The sequence below is a fragment of the Papaver somniferum genome, chromosome 2 (assembly GCF_003573695.1).
Source record: "Papaver somniferum cultivar HN1 chromosome 2, ASM357369v1, whole genome shotgun sequence".
In the NCBI taxonomy this organism is placed as follows: domain Eukaryota; kingdom Viridiplantae; phylum Streptophyta; class Magnoliopsida; order Ranunculales; family Papaveraceae; genus Papaver; species Papaver somniferum.
Window position 1 is genome coordinate 77,558,563 of NC_039359.1, and position 17,789 is coordinate 77,576,351.

Sequence of the window (17,789 nt, forward strand, 5' to 3'; positions counted from 1 at the left end):
TGAGCAAGCACCCGACCAGCCGTAACTCAGCAGAGTGCGGCCAGAACTATCAACTATTCAAAACGTCTCATGAATGACGGAGATGAGGTTCGAGATCGGCACAATGAGAGAGAATTTTCGCACGATTACTATGCTCGTTCGGAGTAAGGCAGAGCTAGAAGAGAGCCTACTTTACCCAAAAGAAAAGAATAAGATCTAAAGCTCATATTCCAGAAAACCGAGATTATGAGCAGGAAGACAGTTCCTCAGATGGCGACGTGAGCGCAATAACAGAAGCTCTCCTTTACAATATGATCGAGAAAGTAACGTCGAAAAAGCAGTCCAGAGAAGAAAAGATATACCGGTTGCATCGGTCTGCAGGAGCCCCTTTCAAGATGAATATCAGAGAATTCCGGCGGCCAATGAATTTTCTAGTTCCAAAGCTGCCAGAATTCGATAAGAAAACAGATGATCCAGATCAACATGTTTTATACTATGAAACTGCCATGGCTCTATGGCAGCACAGTGAAGAGTTGATGTGCAAAATGTTTCCAAAGTCACTGGCTGGAGGAGCAATAAAGTGGTTCAATAAACTCCCTGCACAGTCGATCGGTACTTTACCATGAATTGCTTGAAGAATTATTCTCCCACTACAAGTACAACAGACGCGATCGAAAGGGATGCCATGATTTGTTCCTTCTAGGAATTCAGAAGGAGGAAAGCATCATGCAGTTTAGTTGATGCTTCAAGCAAGAGTTAGCAAATTTAGATGGTGCAAACGATCAAATCTTCATCGAAGCTTACAAGCAGGCATACCAGTACGATCAAAGAGTTGTGTACGGTTCCTTGGTCAAGACAACACCAAAGACTCTGGAGGGACTGTATGATCGAGTGGAAGAATATGCTCGAGTGGAGGATGATTCCAAAGCTCTATAGACGAGACATGTTAACAGATCATCCAATCATCCAAATGATGGGAGGAAAGACAAGTCGAAGAACCATTTGAGCGGCCAGCACAATGATCGAGGTGAAGAACGAGGGAAGAACCAAGGTGAACGAATGGAAACTGGATTCCAGAAATATCATGATATGAAGCTGACACCATTGAACATACAGCTTACAGATTTGTATGAGAAAATCATCAAGGATTTGATCCCCCCTTGTCCTTTGCCAGCAGATACACGTGATAAACGTGATAAAAGCAAATACTGCAAGTTTCATAAAGACTATGGTCACAAGACTGAGAACTGTCGCGCTTTAAAGATCGAGGTCCAGCAGATGATAGACGCTAGAAAGCTACACGAGTATGTGAAGAAGGATTTTGGAAAAGGCCCTGGACAGTTTGGCACAACACATGTGATTAACGTCAGTCACGCCAGGATCCATTTAATGACCAGGCGGGCATCAGAAGATGAGAGCAGGAGAAATCTCAGGAAGTTAAAAGAATGGTACTTGATAAATTATATCGATTTTGTTAGTGGAAATGGAGCAGAAATTTGGGAGCTTTGGTGCAAAAATATCGAGTTCTCTGAAGCAGACATGATAGGTGTATATGCTCCACACAATGATGCTATCGTTATAACTGCTTGGATTGGCATGTTTCGTGTACACCGGATTCTAGTGGATACAAGGAGCTCAGTGAGCGTGTTGTTTTCAGGAGATTATTCCTCTATGAATCTACCACACGACTTGATCGAGGAGGATGAAAATCCAATTATCGGTTTCAGTGGCGAAGTTACAAAGGCGATTGGAAAAGTGAAGATACCTATAACAGTGGATGACAAGTCTGTTATAGGCAATTTCTTACTGCTTGACTGTAGAGCTCCCTACAATGCAATCGTAGGACGAGACTGGCTTCATGAGGTCGGTGCAGTCACATCCTCATATCATCATTTTTTAAAAGTTTATTTCCCCTGAAGGAGTCGTAAAAGTTAGGAGTGACCAGATGCCCGCTCACAAGTGTCACGAGAGTGCTATGGACGAGTACAAGAAGTCAGAAGTTAGTGGGAACCAAATCATGCGAGTCGAGCAGAAATAGCAATTACAGAACCCTCTCCCTCCAGAATCATATGTGGGAGAGGACGCAACTGAACCCCCAACAGTTGAGAAACTGATCGAGGTCCAGATTGGAGATGAGAAGCACAAAACAACGTTCGTAGAGGCATATCTGCCTGCACATGAACGTGATGGTTTGGTTACATTGCTAAGGGCAAACGCCGACGTTTTCGCATGGAGTTTTGATGAGATGCCTGGGATAGATCCGAATGTATCCTGCCACAGGCTGAATATCGATTAGAAGTTCCATCCAGTTCGTCTGAAAATCAGGAATATGGTGAAAGGAAAAAAAGATGGAGTTACTGCAGAAGTCAAAAAGTTGTTGGAAGCAGGCTTTATTAGACTAGTGCAGTATCCTCGCTGGCTGTCTAATGTCATACCCGTTCCAAAGAAGAATGGTAAAATTAGCGTCTGTATCGATTTTACTGATTTAAATAAAGCATGTTCGAGTGATCCATACCCGCTACCGAAGATAAAATATTTGGTGGATGCAACCTCAGGGTACAAGAGACTATCATTCATGGACGGTTTCTCAGGGTATAACCAAATACCTTTGTTCGAGGAAGATCAAGAGCATACTGCGTTTGTGAATGACAGAGGAGTTTACTGCTATACTGTAATGCCGTTCGGGTTAAAGAACGCTGGGGCAACCTACCAACATTTGGTAGACCATATGTTCAAAGATCTGATTGGGAGGACGATGGAAGTATATATCGATGATATGGTAGTGAAATCTGAGCAAAAGGAGTCACATTTCCTTGATCTGCAGAAGACGTTTGATATATTGAGGCAATATTGAATGAAGCTCAATCCAGCAAAATATTCGTTCGGGCTATCCTCGGGAAAGTTCCTTGGATACTTGATGACGCATAGAGGAATCGAGGCAAATCCAAAGCAAATCAGAGACATCAGAGAAATGCCATCCCCGAGAACGAAGAAGGAGGTCCAGAAGCTAGCAGGACGATTAGCATCTTTGAATCGTTTCATTTCACGCTCGTCGGATCGATTCAAACTATTCTTTGATGTTTTGAAGAAAGCGGTGAATTTTGGCTGGACGGATGAGTGCGAGAAAGCTTTCAATGAGATCAAACAGTATTTGTCAATCTCCCCAGTTTTGGTGAGTCCAAAAACTGGACAACCTATCGGAGTTTATCTGGACGCAACGGAGAACGATGTAAGTGCAGTGCTGTTTGTTACAGATCCATATGAAAAGCCTGTTTTCTTCGTCAGTAAATCTTTGACGGTGGCGGAAACACGGTACAAGAAAATTGAGAATATAGCACTTGAACTGTTGCATGCATCTCGTCGCCTCAAGCCTTATTTCCAAGGGAGGCAGATCGTAGTCTACTCCGAATACCCGCTGAAGAGAATCCTGGAACATGCTGATGATTCTAGCCGACTAGCCATATGGTCAAATTTTCTGGGGGCGTATGAAATCAAGTACGAAACCATAACTGCAGAGAAGGGACACGCCCCGGCTGCACTGCTAGCATATTTTCCTGTGGACGATATAAAGACGGTTGCTACAGAAGAGGAGGAGCTGTTCAAACCCATAGAGTCAGCCACTGATCAGACTGGGGGAGAGTCCGCAATGTAGGTTGATACACCTGAACCATTATGAACCGTATTTACTGATGGGTCATTGAATGTTGGTGGAGCTGGAGTTGGATGTGCCATCCTTACTCCTGAAGTTTCAAGGATCGAGAAAGCGACCAGGCTGGGTTTTCAGGCATCAAACAATGAAGCTGAATATGAAGATGCAATTATCGGTTTAAAGGATGTCAAACAGTTAGATGCGAAGAACGTGAAGATGGTAACTGATTCCATGATAGTAGTTAACTAGTTTCGGGGGACCTACAGAGCCAAGGAAGAGAGGATCACCCTTTACCTGGACCGTATGAGGGGGCTGGCAAACGAGTTCGAACAATTTTCTATTGGGCAGCGACCACGATTCGTTGTAGTGGATTTCCAAGAGTTACCTAGCATCTCTGACAGCCATTTTGTTCTGACTCGCGAACACGCTAGCGGGGGCGAGAGGGTAGCTACATCAACACAGGGAGATACCGAGAACATCGACAACAATATGGATGTTGACAGTCCAGTGATAGATGATTCAGGAAATCATGATGAAAACGTTGCATACTGGCGTCAGCATTACATCCAGTATTTGACAACCGACGAACTCCCATAAGATGAGCATCTCGCTTCAAAGGTGAAAAAGAATGCTTGGATATATATTCGATGATCGAGGGACAGCTATACCACAAACCTGTGGCTTTGGAGCCATTTTTACAATGCATATCATCAGAAGAAGGGCAACAAATATTGGCGGAGGCTCATGAAGGAATATGTGGCAGCCATTCTGGAAGACCCAGTCTCGCGCACAGGATACTTACCCAGGGGTATTTCTGGCCGTATATGCAGAAAGATGCAAAAAAAATACGCGCAGAAATGTGTGACATGCCAAGAGCATGCTCCGATTCCTAAAAGGCCCTCCAACGAATTGCATCCAGTTTTCAGTCTCTGTCCATTCTCTATGTGGGGACTGGACATCGTCGGACCACTTCCCAAAGATCCTGGAGGCGTTAAATTCGTACTAGATGCTACTGATTATTTCACCAAATGGGTCGAAGCAGTGGCACTGGTATACGTTTCCATACATGATGTGAAAAGGTTCATATGGGAGAATATCGTCTGCAGATTTGGAATCCCAGTCGCGATTATATCAGAAAATAGGAAGCAGTTCGATTCTGGGGTGATCAAAGATTTTTGCAAGAACATGAATATTCGCCATATTTCTTATCTCCTTACTATGCTCAGAGCAACGGGCAGGCGGAAGCGACCAATCGCGTTATCATGGACAATCTCAAGAAAAGGCTGGAGAAAGCGAAGGGGAAGTTGACAGAAGAATTCCCTGGAGTCTTATGGTCCTATCGGACGACCCCAAAAAGATCCACTGGATTTTCACCATTTACACTGGATTATGAGACAGAGGCAGTCATACCCACCGAGGTATATCTCAAGACTACCAAAACTTGCGCTGTCAAATCTGGAAATTATGACAGCATACAAGCTTTGGATAAAGAGTTTCTGGAAGAACAAAGAGAAACAGCCTTGCAGCAGTTAGTTCGATACCAGCAGGCAATCAAGCTGAGCTATGATCGTAAGGTCAAGGAACGGTCATTCAAACCAGGGGAATATGCCTTGAAGAAAACCCGAGCAGCCACAATGGAACCTAACTGTGGGAAGCTCGGAACAAACTAGGAAGGTCCTTACATAGTGGACAGGCCAGTGTCTCGCAGCTCATACTAACTAAGGAACCTCGATGGTACTCAAGATTCAAAAATATGAAAGACATGGAATTCGTTCCACTTGAAGAAGTTTTATCATTAGGAGTAGTTTCGAATCCTGCTGTGCTACACTCTTTTTCCTTTATGTTGGTTTTATCCCTCAGGGTTTTCCACGCAAAGGTTTTAATGAGGCAGTTATTGTCGCACAGTAGGTATTTATCTTGTTATTTCTATTCAGGAATTTGATTCAACATTATTTTGGTATTCCACACTTTATCAAAATTGTTCGTGTTTAATTATAAGCTGCTGCGGGCGTTCGAATCCGCATTCAATCCTAAATGGCAAAACAAATTACAGTTCGAGTCTACTGTCAGCAACGTCTCTGACACCTTGCAGATAGGGCGAATCCACAGTTCGAGCATTTCTTTCCCTATCCCAATTGTATCTCCATCATATGGGTCATCAACAAATGTGGCGAACATTTTCACCTGTCCAGGCATGTGAAAATGTACACATCTCAACTCTGCGCGCATCTTGAATAGCAGGATTGGCCCCCTGCGCGAATTCAAGATAGCATAAAAACTCAACTTCTCATTCCATGCGCGAGCGAAATGCAACAAGGAAGTGCACCCTTGCGTGAGCATGAGCAGCATGACACAAAACATACTGGGGGGAGTTATATGTCACCTCAACCATTTTGGGGCGAGATATGTAACACTCCAGCGCAATCGTTACATCCATGTGGGCGAGTTGCATAACACTCCAAACAACGCGCTTGGGGGCGAGTTATGTAACGCCCCAGAAAAAATGCAAATTCAGAGGGAACCCGAACTTCTTAACCCAAAACAAGTTATGGATTAAGATGGGGCGATGTTTGTACCCTTATTATTGTACACCAAAATTGGGTTAACTTAGGCCTAAAAAGTTCCTCATAATAAGCTAAGTATGGTTCATTGAATCATTGGGCCAAATATGCTCCTCTTATAACCCAAATGTGGCTGACTAGGCCTCACAAATGCACCATACATATAAGCCCATTCACATGATTCCTTGTCAAGCAGAGTGGAGAACCCAAATCACCATTTCGACATCAGCTCGCCACATCAGCAAGGCGGACGAACCAGGGCGTGCCATGTCAGCAAGGTGCCACGTCAGCAAAGAGGACGAGCCATGCCGTGCCTTTCCAGCAAGGAGGACGATCCATGTCATACCACGTCAGCAAGGCGGACGAACAAGGACGTGCCACGTCAGCAAGGTAGTCGAACCGTGATGTGCCACGTCAGCATCTATTGACCAACCGGAGGCTGACACGTCATCAACAAAGCACGGTCAGCAGCTGACTAGGCGATAACATCAGCAGTTAGTAGCGGCGTTAGGTTATCCAAGGAATATTCCGTTAAAAGCGTTAGCATGACGTCACATGGAAGAACCTTCATCTTCTCCGACGCCGGTTCAGTAGCAGCTCGTCGGCGGCATGCCGGCGACGATCGTCTCCTCCGTCAACGCCATCTTACACGAGAATGTTTCCGGCGTCTTCTCAGGCAACTGTGCCGGCGGTTACAGCCGGCGGCCACCTCCACCGATCCCGTCTGGCAGCAGCGCTACTATGGTGCAGCACGAAGCAATTTAAAACCATAGTCCTGTTTCGATGTGGCACAAATTAACTTAATAGCATAGTCCCGATTCAGTGTATCTCGTCGTAACTTAATATGGTATCCCTGATTCGGTGTGGCACGACGCATTTTAAATCCATAGCCCCTGGATATTTCAGCCTCTGCTGATTAGTTTTACGGATTTCTCAGCCCCACTGTGGGCTTTTGGAAACTCTCTTCTTGGGTTAGGCAAGTTTCCTTCTTGGACTTGGGATTTGTATTCATTTGTTTGGGAAACCCTTTGTTTCATTTTGGTTAATTCTATACACCCATGAGGAATATTATGGAAGCATGCAGGACCAGTCAATGCAAGTTATGACAGGGAGGCATTCAGGGCCAATTATGACAGGGAGGCATGCAGGGCCCATTACTACATGAGGCATGCAAGGGCCAGTTATTGTATGAGGCATGCAAGGCCAGTTATTGCAATTCATGCCTGCATCTAAAACGGAAAATTTGTAAACATATAAATGGACGTTTTACAACCCAAAGATGATATGCAATTCTTTCCACAAAAACTCCTGTGAAAAATCCGAAAACTGACTTTAGCATCGGAGGTTTTTTTGCAGGTACCCCCCATACAATTCAATTGGAAATCGAAGCAGCGGGTCAATCTTCAATAAAATCATCACAAAAATTCTTGTTTGGGGTAGAAGTAATTTTACCATACAAACAAAACCCTTAAGAAAGTTTTACATTATATATCTAGTGTAATTTTAGTTGATTTTGTTATAGAATAAATTAATTATCTCTTTAAGTTTTGAAGAGTATGAACGTACTCTACTTCTACAAGTTTGTTTTGATATCTACTTTTTACGTCTTTCAAACAAATATAAGACTTTCAAAACCTTTAATATGGAGGAAAAATAGCTTAAAGCATTCACTGTGGCTGAAGAAACTCTTAGGCCTGTAAATGACGCCAGCTAGGGGATTCAAGTGCTTGCAGTCTTGCGAGATTCAGGAGACGTAACGAGCACGACTGAATCTGAATTTCTTGGAAGGTTAATTCGATCTCAACTACATTTCAATCCGAAATATGATAGTAGGCTAGTGTCTATAGCGTCTTACTACAGTGTGGTGTTCAAACTGAACTAGGCGCAGAGTTTTTCTGCATATTGCAGTTTTCCTCGTTAACAAAATTTCCTGTCTATTTCTTTATTTTTTACTTCTGCATCATAATCATGTTTTTTATAATTAAGGAAAAAAAAGTGATTCAAATAATCAACCTAGATAGTTTTTCTAGCTCATATTGTCTAAATCTTACAAGACTTGTTCTTGTTGAATTCATATCTTGAAATATAGATTACAAGCTTGTTTTCTTCCCTATAGTTGTGATGGATAACACATTGTGTAATTTTACGCATCACTGTTTGATTTCGATAATTATTTCATCCATATACCAAGGTGGTTTACTATTAGAGTTATGAAGCGTATGAGGTTTTCTGAATCTGTTTAGAGTTGCACTTTTGGCAAATACCTCTCTGACGCTGTCCTGGACGCCGTAAGCATGTCCCATGACTCAGCTATTAGCGCGATGGTTATGCCCAAAGGTTACGCCATTTCCACCACAGTTCTTGCAACCGAGTCCCTGCATATGAAGCATGCACCCGGAGTACTGAATTTCCCTTAGCCGTTCCATTTGTATTTCTCTGAATCTAGGTTAGGGTTGACCCAACCTGCTGAGATAGATTTTTTTTTTTTTGTAATGCTTGATGAGTTTAAGGATGATGGTATACCAGGTAACATAGGAGGCAAGATCTCTTTTATCAAGTGACATCCTGCTGAAGTTTAATCGCGATTTTCTGGGTTTGGTTGCTTGTAGGAATATTAGTTCATTTTCGGCTAACCACAAGGACTAAAAATAAATAACAGAATAAGGTAATAATTAAATATAGTTGGGGTTTATGTTGGTAGAAGCTGTGGAATTGTTAGTTGAAAAGTTAGAATGTATGGAGAAATTTGAGTGATATTTAGTTAGTTTGATAGGCGAGTGAGCAAGGTATTCCAACGGGTAGTTACACTTCAGCACCGAAGGTGTATACGAATTATCGTTCAATCAGTATTGCATCGGGAATACAGGTTGGAGTTGGTGAAATTGATACGGTTTTGATAAGCGAAGCTCCCTAAACCACCATCTTTAGAAAAAAAAAAAAAAACACTAATTTTCAGGGATACATGGTAAAGTACTCCTGAAATTGGTAACTAGGAGGAAGTTTTGACCAAGTCTTGTATTCTATACATTGCACCCCCTTCAAAAGAATAGAAAAAAACAGAACACAAACGTAACTTTTAAGTTGGGCTTACACCTTGACCGGCTAAACCCATAGCAGGATTGATTGAGCTAATTGCCAATTATAGACTTATAGTTCTTCCAGACTTCCACCGAAATTACAAGGACAAGGAGCTCAACTGCTTAACTCCAGGGTTTTCTGCTAATGGATTCCCTGCCTTCTGTTCAGAATTCAGCACAATCTACTCTACCAATCAAAACCCAAAATTCTCATCGGAAACCGACCAAAAATTCACGAGCTTTTCTTGCAGCGAAGAAAAAGAATAAATTCAAGTATTCAATACCTTCTTTCGCTTCAACACTTCCTTCAGACGACTCTTTAATACTTTCAGAGCAATCCCCGAGGTAAAGAATCTCTTGGTTCAATTAAATTGATTGTATATGCAAATGATTTTTTTTTCCAATGTTGGTATCTTGTGAAGGTTTAGATTAGTGGTCTTTAAAGTGTTCGCTGAAATTGCTGAATGAACTATATAAAGATGAAGTAAACCGATTAGGTTTAAGATAATTTGAGCTTCATGCGTTTGCATTTAGCGGTCATATTATGGTCTTCTCTATAAGATGAATAACTTGCTGGGGTTGAAACTTGTTAGACGGGCAGCTTAGATTAGTCATAAGTGCATTACAACAGGCTGAACAAACGTGTTTAGTTACATAAACTTACATTAGCAGCTCGGTAGATACGCGCATTGAACTGAATCAGGGTGGTATGCGTAGATAGGATGTTTTTTCATTTTTAAATTCTTTTGGTAAAGTTGGGGGAATCATAGAGATAGTTATGTCAAGCTTTGCAACCATGATCTCAAGCCTTTTTCAATGTTAAGAGTCTATATTCACCATTAGCCATTAGATGCCATTCTTTGAGAATCGAAACAAGATGGTGTGGATATCTTTGTTTTGTGAAGAATATGACATTAGTATACCTTTTTTGGAGGAGTGATCGTTCTACCAGTGGGAATGCACATGTCGGACTTTTTGCCAACATGAAGTGTAACAATTGGGCGTCATTTCACAAATTCATCATCCAGATTTTACAAACATCTAATTTCTTTGTTTTTTTGCCTTTTTGGATACATCAAGTGTAACTCTACAATCTGGATGTATTTACATACACCTTAGTTAAATCATATATAAATTGAATTCATAGGGTCCTGGACCCCCTAGTAATTATTTACCAGAATGTAAGAGGAAGTAATTAAATTTTTGTTTTAGTTGTTGTGAAGTCGCATGATGAGATTCCGCTAGGTAGTTTTAGGATTTAATTGGTTAATTGTTTTTTGGCTTTTTCGTTAACTAGATCAAATCGCTCTCTCCAGCTATCATGCCTTTGTGTGCTTCTTTTTCCTTGATACAACAAAATTTTATGTGATTTTTTTGAAGTGTCAGACTCATGATAACGAGAAACTGGGTGTGCTGTGTGATTCTTAATATCGAAAGAGAAATAGGTGAATATCAAATAACTGATGATTGAATTTCCGTAAATGAGCCTGTGCCACAAGTCTGCTGTTGGATTTTCTTATGTACGTGTCAATGTGGATATGAGACTGGATATACAAATTGTTCCATCTAACAAAATCATTTTTTACAGAATTCCTTGATGTGCAACTCTCTGCATGTGTCTTAATATTTATATATCTCTCCCTTTCAGTATTTTCTTTATAAACCTTTCTTCCTCATTTTTCTTTTTGCAGGAATGTTTCCTCCCAAGATGTGGAGAAAAACTCTGTTAGAACTTCTTCGTGCAGTTCAACGGTAAGCATCTATTTCGCTTTCTTGTTTAGTTTCAATGTTTCTTTCATTTGTTTAACCTTACATGGTCTCACTTTACGTTGTTAATAATGGAGGTTCCAGTAAGTCAATCTGCTGGAATCGATGTTATGATTCAACAGGCGAAGATAAGCAAAGCTGCTGGGATTGGTAGTGTGGTTCAACAGGCGAAGATGAGCAAAGCTTCTGGAATAGATATTATGATTCAACAAGCGAAGATGAGCAAAGCTGCTGGGATTGATAGTGTGATTCAACAGGCGAAGATAAGCAAAGCTGCTGGGATTGGTAGTGTGATTCAACAGGCGAAGATGAGCAAAGCTTCTGGAACAGATATTATGATTCATCAAGCGAAGATGAGCAAAGCTGCTGGGATTGATAGTGTGATTCAACAGGCGAAGATGAGCAAAGATGCTGGGGTTGGTAATGTGATTCAACAGGTGAAGATGAGCAAAGGTTCTGGGATTGGTAATGTGATTCAACAGGCGAAGGTGAGCAAAGCTGCTGCGATTGATAGTGTGATTCAACAGGCGAAGATGAGCAAAGCTGCTGAGATTGGTAGTTGGAGTCAGCAGGCGAAGATGAGCAAAGCTGCTGGGGTTGACATCGCAATTAAACAGGCCAAACAAAATGCAGTTTCACAGCTGCAACAAGATGGGTGTACTGGTCATTTTATAAGCTTTGATTCTCAGTTTGGTAATTTTATTGTTCCTGTAATTCCAACCATTTCCGACTTAAATAAGTAACTTTAAGCTATCATTAGACGCATTAAGTCCATGTTATCCATAGGACTAACAGTATCATGTTCATACCAAGACTGGATCCACTGATCCATACCACTCCCTGCCCCTTCTTGTCCTACGTTCCCACAACCCATTCAAAACCACACAGCCCTAGTAAAGTACAGCCACACAAAGTATGGGATAGGATTTCATCTACACTATTCAACATAGCACAGCTGGGGGAGATCTCATGTATCCTAGTACTTAGCTTTTCTGCTACCTGCAAAATTCTCATTCAAAAGCTTTTCACACAAACATTTGAATCCTTCAGCTTCCACAGCTTCTTCCACAGAGAGGGACTCCTTTCCCCAACAGAATCATTTTTGACATTACTAGAAAATTATTGACTTGCTCAAACTGAGACTTTTCCAATTATATCTGGAAGCCAAAGGAGTTTTACATTGATTTCCTTGTAGTAGTGCTATTTTCCCACAAGGGGCAGTTTTAGATATTTCCTACATAAGGGATCGACATTAGTCACTTCACTTCTAAAGAGTTTAGTTGATAGCAAGCATTAGCAATGTCAACCCAGTATAGTCTACTACTCTGTGTTCTTAATATACTTGTATTTGCAGTTCTGGAGATCACAGGAACTAATAAAATTCCTGGGCTTATCGCGTTCGGAGACTCCACAGTTGATGCGGGCAATAACAATCAAGTTTTAACCTTGATAAAGGCTAACTTCCCACCATATGGACAAGATTTCGAAGGTGGGAAACCCACTGGGCGGTTCTGCAATGGGCGGTTGCCTACCGATTTCCTGTCAGAGATGTTAGGGATTAAACGTTCCATACCTGCATATCTGGATCCAGCATTTGGTATTGAAGATTTTGCTACCGGAGTTACCTTTGCTTCATCTGGAACTGGTTTTGATGTTGCTACTTCAACAATATTAGTAAGTTCATCCATCTAGTGCACTCTTACACACACACACATCTATTCTTATAAAATTACCCATCTCTTTTGCACACAGGCTGTGATACCTCTATCCAAAGAATTGGATTACTTCAAAGAGTACCTGGAAAAGTTAACGTCCTTTCTTGGAAATGATACTGCAGCAGAGACAGCAAGAGAATCATTGTACATTATCAGCATCGGGACGAACGATTTCGTCCTGAATTACTTCACTGTGCCCGGACGGTCATTTCAGTTTACAGTAGATGAATACCAGGATTTTCTCCTTGGTACCGCAAGAAATTTTCTTATCGAGCTTCACAGTTTGGGTGCTAGAAAAATAGTAATTGTCGGGCTTCCTCCTAATGATTGCCTACCAATAGTAAAAACTTTGGATCTTGTTCCTGTCAGACCGAGTTTGGAAGAGATAAAAAAAGCTAGTATAGACTATAATGTCAAGTTACAAAATCTGGTGTGGAGTTTGAGTATAGAGCTTGAGGGGATCAAACTGGTGTACGCAGATATCTATAATCCTCTTCTACATATCATTCAAAATCCAAATCTATACGGTAAATTCTTGTTTTTGATGTTTTAACCAAACTTTGAACTATGACAACTTAATGCACTATGTACCTAACCATTTCCTTTCATTTTTTTTATGAATTTTGCATGGGTACAATATAAAGGATTTGAAAACGCAGAGGAAGGATGTTGTGCAACAGGAACAGTTGAGTTTGGGTTTCCATGCATAGCAGGAAATGCATTATCTTGCCCCGATCCAGGCAAATATGTATTTTTTGATGCAGTACACCCAACTGAAAAGGTTTATGGCATATTAGCCAATACACTGATAAATACGACCATATCTCAATTAATTAAGTGACTACTAGCTAACAACGGAGAGGGTTAAGAAACATATCCGAAGAACACATCCATATAAAAACCAATCTGTAAATGTAATAGTATCTGTGCACTGCAATAAAAACTCTTGGATACACAATATCTATTGTTGGGTCAGAACTAATTTGTTAATTACGCTTACCTGCTTCAAATTACTTGATGCCCATCTCGACGAATGATACCAGATTTTTTACATGTAACCTTCAGAGCGTGGAACTACTTTCTCATAAGCTTTGGCATAAGTTTGGATATTCGCTCAATTGGAGCACCATATGAGAAGGGGCTCCAAACTCTGACATTTTTAACTAGGATGCTGTAATTCTCTAATATCTTTTTGTAATTCCGCCAATGTTTCAGTGATCCTAAATTTTGTCCTTTGCTTCACAAAGAAAAAGAAAAGCATAATGGGAAAAGATAAGGTGTGATCGTGATTTCCACCAGTCTCTCTTGCTTCATGCTGCTTTGTTATTTTATTTTTTGTGCGACTTCCATTAGTTCTTTTCTTTTATTCTTTCTTTGTGATTTCCTATCCTATAAAAGAATCGATGTTTGTTCGGTTCTAATAAGGTTACTCAGTAGTAAGCATTAGGAAATGTCAATCCAATATAGGCTACTACTATGTGTTGTTCTTAACATACTCGTATTTTCAGTTCTTGAAATCACGGGAACAAATAAATTTCCAGGACTTATCGTGTTCGGAGACTCCGCAGTTGATGCAGGCAATAACAACCAAATTCTAACCTTGGTAAAAGGTAACTTTCTACCATACGGCCAAGATTTTGAAGGAGGAAAACCGACTGGACGTTTTTGCAACGGTAGGTTGGTCACAGATTTCTTGTCACAGATGTTAGGGATTAAAAATTCGATACCCGCATATCTGGACCCAACTTTAGGTATTGAGGATTTTGCTACCGGAGTTGCCTTTGCTTCAGCTGCAACAGGTTATTATGATGTTGTTACTTCAAAATTGTTTGTAAGTTCATCAATTCAGTGCAATATTGCATGTGTGTACTGTTGTGTATGTCTTTATACACTGCAAGGTACTACTGTTACAGATGATGCAGATGTATGTTCTTCAATTTCAGAAGACGATACTACCAAGTTGTGGCATATGCGGTTAGGGAATATGAGTGAGAGGGGGTTGGATGTTTTGAGCAAGTAGGGATTGCTTTATGGTCATAAAACTGGTAAGCTTGATTTCTGCGAACATTGTGTGTTTGGGAAGCAGTGTAGAGTCAAGTTCAGTATAGTTATTCATAACACCAAGGGTATTTTGGATTATATTCATTCTGATCTTTGGGCTCCTTCTCGGGTGGAGTCACATGGTGGTGGTAGATATATGTTGGCATTCATTGATGATTTCTTAAGGAAGGTATGGGTATTCATACTTAAACACAAAGATGAAACTTTTGTCAAGTTCAAGCAATGGAAGACTATGATTGAGAAACAAACCGGAAGAAAAATCAAATGCTTGAGGACATACAATGGTTTGGAATTTTGTGGGGGTGAGTATGATGATTTCTGCAAGGAGCAAGGGATTGTGAGACACCGCACAGTCAGAAAAACACCACAGCAAAATGGTGTTGCAGAAAGGATGAACAGAACCATAGTGGAGAAGGCACGGTGCATGCTCTCCAATGCTGGGTTACCAAGGAAGTTTTGGGACGAAGCCGCAAACACATCGGCTTATTTAGGGAACAGATCTCCATCGACTGCTATAGAGTGTAAGACTCCAAATGAAGTTTGGACAGGTTCACATGATAACTATGAAGACTTGAAGGTTTTTGGATATTCAGCCTATGCTCATGTGAATGAGGGGAAGCTACAAGTTATGGTGTCCTAGAGAAATATCAAACAAGTTTCTTATTAGTAGAGATGTGACATTTGATGAGCAATGTTGAGGCCAAAGAATGAAGAACTAAATATAAGAGTTGAGGAGAGTGTTGGTGATAAGGTGGAGCTAGGTGAAAAGGTAGAACTTGAGATACAAGTTCAAGGAAACAATGAGACTGTTGTTTCCGGTGAGGATGATCAGGAAATTGTGCAAGAGCCGGCCCAGGAATATGAAGCACAAGATCATCAGTATAATCTTGCTAGAGACAGAGTGATGATGGAAATCAGGCCACCTCAGAGATATGGCCATGCTGATTTGGTTGCGTATGCACTTTTAGTGGGTGAGGGCATAGATAGGGATGAGCTAAGAACCTATAAAGAAGCAATCAATGGTGAATAATCAGCAAAATGAGAAACTTCTATGATTGAAGAAGTTGAGTTTCTTGACAAGAATGACACTTGGGAGATAGTTACAAGACCAAAGAGACAAAAGCACATCGATGTCAGGTGTCATTTCATCAAGGATGCCGTTGAAGAAGGGAAGATAGCTATGCTTAAGGTTCCTACAACGGACAACCCTGCAGAAATGTTGACAAAGTCAGCTCCAAGTATCAAGTTCAAGCATTGCTTGGAATTGGTTGGTGTCAACAAGTGTTGAGATCCCTTGTAAGGGATAAGCGAATAAGATGATGGAAAATGATGAATGGTGATATTATTGAAGTCAAGGTGGAGATTTGTTGTGTATGCCTTGAATACACGTGTAGTATTCAGTTGGGCTTACTCCTTGGACTTGGCTCAACAGTCTATTACTCTATTTTGTAAACTTAGGTCAAATATAAAAGGGGTCTAGGGGTTATAATAGAGAGAGAAACTAATGTAGTTCTTAAGAGAGTGTGAGGCACAAAGGAGGGAAGAGTTCTTGAGAGGGGATTTGGGAGAAACCTTGTAAACTTGTTTGATCATCATAGTGGAATCATTTCGTCGTCTTTGCAAGTGGATGTAGATCATCTTGATCGAACCACTATAAATCCTTGTGTTGTGTGTGCGCTTGATTTGATTGATTTCATTTACATTTTCATATCTTGATTGATTGTGCTAGTTTAAGCCATTGATTATAACATGTACACGCGCCCATCCTTAGCAAATTACCTCTCTTGTGCACGCAGGCTGTGATACCTATATCTGAAAAATTAGAATACTTCAAAGAGTACCTGAAGAAATTATCATCCTTTCTTGGAAAGGATGGCGCAGTAAAGATAACAAGAGAATCATTTTACTATATTATCATTGGAACGAACGATTTCATCCTGAATTACTTCACCGTTCCCGTACGGTCACTTCAATTTACGGTAGCTGAATACGAGGATTTTCTCCTTGGTATTGCCAGAAATTTCCTAATCGAGCTTTACAGTTTGGGTGCGATAAATATAGTATTAGCTGGGGTTCTTCCTAGTGGTTGCCTACCATTTGAGTATAGAGCTTAAGGGGATAAAGTTGGTGTATGCAGATATTTAAAGTCCTCTTCTAAATATCATTCAAAATCCAAACCTATACGGTAATTACATTCTGGTTTTTGACGTTTCAAACAAACTTTTAATATTACATTTTAAAGCACCGGTTCTTCTTATAGAGCTGACTTTTTTTTGTTTATGAACTGTCCATGGGATGTACCATAAAGGATTTGAAAACATGGAGAAAGGATGTTGCGTAACAGGAACAATTGATCTAGGGATTATATGCAAAGCTGGAAATCTGTTATCGTGCCCCGACCCGAGAAAATATGTCTGGGATGAAATACACCATACTGAAAAGGTTTATGGCATAGTAGCCAATACACTGATGACTACGACTATATCTCAGTTGTTTCAGTGACTAGGTAGCAATGGAGGCACACCTAGTTTCCCAAAATCATTTTAAGAGAATGTTAAGAAAAACAGCCGAAAAATCGTTCTGGAAATGTAACGTCATCTATGCATTACAATAAAAACTCTTGGATAAAAAGTTGATTGATTAAATTTTACCTGTGTCAAATTCCTCATGACCATCTCAACGAGCTTCCTATATACTATTTACGGGCACTATCAATATTCAAACTTCACCCAGTGTTTCAATTGCAAGAGTTAAAGGTCCTTACAAAGGACTTCAATATGATGATCGAACACAGAAGTATGTTGAGGTGTCAAACTCACAAAAGATATATTCCTTACTTTTCTTATACTAATAATAATATAATGATAAATAGGTTCGTTTCTAAGGGAGAGTTGAGCTAAAGTTGTTGATTTAATTACTGAAAATTGGAATGTGAACAATGAGGATGGGAATGATTAGGGGTCTTTCTCCACTAGTGAAA

At 40.6% G+C, this 17,789-nt stretch overlaps 4 protein-coding genes across 4 annotated transcripts; all 4 read left to right on the forward strand.

The window, feature by feature from the left end:
- Positions 1-1,038: 1,038 nt before the first annotated feature.
- LOC113351430 lies at positions 1,039-2,275 on the forward strand. The gene is made up of 2 exons (XM_026595415.1): positions 1,039-1,842; positions 2,027-2,275. The coding sequence occupies exons 1-2, from the start codon at positions 1,039-1,041 to the stop codon at positions 2,273-2,275; spliced, it is 1,053 nt and encodes a 350-aa protein (XP_026451200.1).
- Positions 2,276-9,312: 7,037 nt separating this feature from the next.
- LOC113353583 lies at positions 9,313-11,789 on the forward strand. The gene is made up of 3 exons (XM_026597136.1): positions 9,313-9,611; positions 10,958-11,018; positions 11,111-11,789. The coding sequence occupies exons 1-3, from the start codon at positions 9,412-9,414 to the stop codon at positions 11,774-11,776; spliced, it is 927 nt and encodes a 308-aa protein (XP_026452921.1). The 5' UTR covers positions 9,313-9,411; the 3' UTR covers positions 11,777-11,789.
- Positions 11,790-11,954: 165 nt separating this feature from the next.
- On the forward strand, positions 11,955-13,741 carry LOC113348112 (GDSL esterase/lipase At2g04570-like). Its single transcript, XM_026591820.1, has 3 exons — positions 11,955-12,707; positions 12,786-13,275; positions 13,393-13,741. The coding sequence occupies exons 1-3, from the start codon at positions 12,333-12,335 to the stop codon at positions 13,587-13,589; spliced, it is 1,062 nt and encodes a 353-aa protein (XP_026447605.1). The 5' UTR covers positions 11,955-12,332; the 3' UTR covers positions 13,590-13,741.
- A 2,119-nt stretch (positions 13,742-15,860) lies between these two features.
- LOC113351431 (GDSL esterase/lipase At2g42990-like) lies at positions 15,861-16,923 on the forward strand. Its single transcript, XM_026595416.1, has 2 exons — positions 15,861-16,076; positions 16,606-16,923. Exons 1-2 carry the CDS (start codon positions 15,861-15,863, stop codon positions 16,921-16,923), a joined length of 534 nt encoding a protein of 177 aa, XP_026451201.1.
- The last annotated feature ends 866 nt before the right edge of the window (positions 16,924-17,789 follow it).

What these genes read in the sequence shown, in the direction of transcription:
- LOC113351430 (XM_026595415.1), top strand. Translation starts at nt 1,039, where the DNA reads ATGGAAACTGGATTCCAGAAATATCATGATATGAAGCTGACACCATTG. An exon ending in GACGAGACTGGCTTCATGAG is followed by an intron (nt 1,843 to 2,026) that starts GTCGGTGCAGTC and finishes TAGCAATTACAG; the next exon opens with AACCCTCTCCCTCCAGAATC.
- LOC113353583 (XM_026597136.1), top strand. Translation starts at nt 9,412, where the DNA reads ATGGATTCCCTGCCTTCTGTTCAGAATTCAGCACAATCTACTCTACCA. An exon ending in CTTTCAGAGCAATCCCCGAG is followed by an intron (nt 9,612 to 10,957) that starts GTAAAGAATCTC and finishes TTCTTTTTGCAG; the next exon opens with GAATGTTTCCTCCCAAGATG. An exon ending in CTTCTTCGTGCAGTTCAACG is followed by an intron (nt 11,019 to 11,110) that starts GTAAGCATCTAT and finishes TTAATAATGGAG; the next exon opens with GTTCCAGTAAGTCAATCTGC.
- LOC113348112 (XM_026591820.1), top strand. Translation starts at nt 12,333, where the DNA reads ATGTCAACCCAGTATAGTCTACTACTCTGTGTTCTTAATATACTTGTA. An exon ending in TTGCTACTTCAACAATATTA is followed by an intron (nt 12,708 to 12,785) that starts GTAAGTTCATCC and finishes TTTTGCACACAG; the next exon opens with GCTGTGATACCTCTATCCAA. An exon ending in TCAAAATCCAAATCTATACG is followed by an intron (nt 13,276 to 13,392) that starts GTAAATTCTTGT and finishes TACAATATAAAG; the next exon opens with GATTTGAAAACGCAGAGGAA.
- LOC113351431 (XM_026595416.1), top strand. Translation starts at nt 15,861, where the DNA reads ATGATTGAAGAAGTTGAGTTTCTTGACAAGAATGACACTTGGGAGATA. An exon ending in TCAAGCATTGCTTGGAATTG is followed by an intron (nt 16,077 to 16,605) that starts GTTGGTGTCAAC and finishes TTGTGCACGCAG; the next exon opens with GCTGTGATACCTATATCTGA.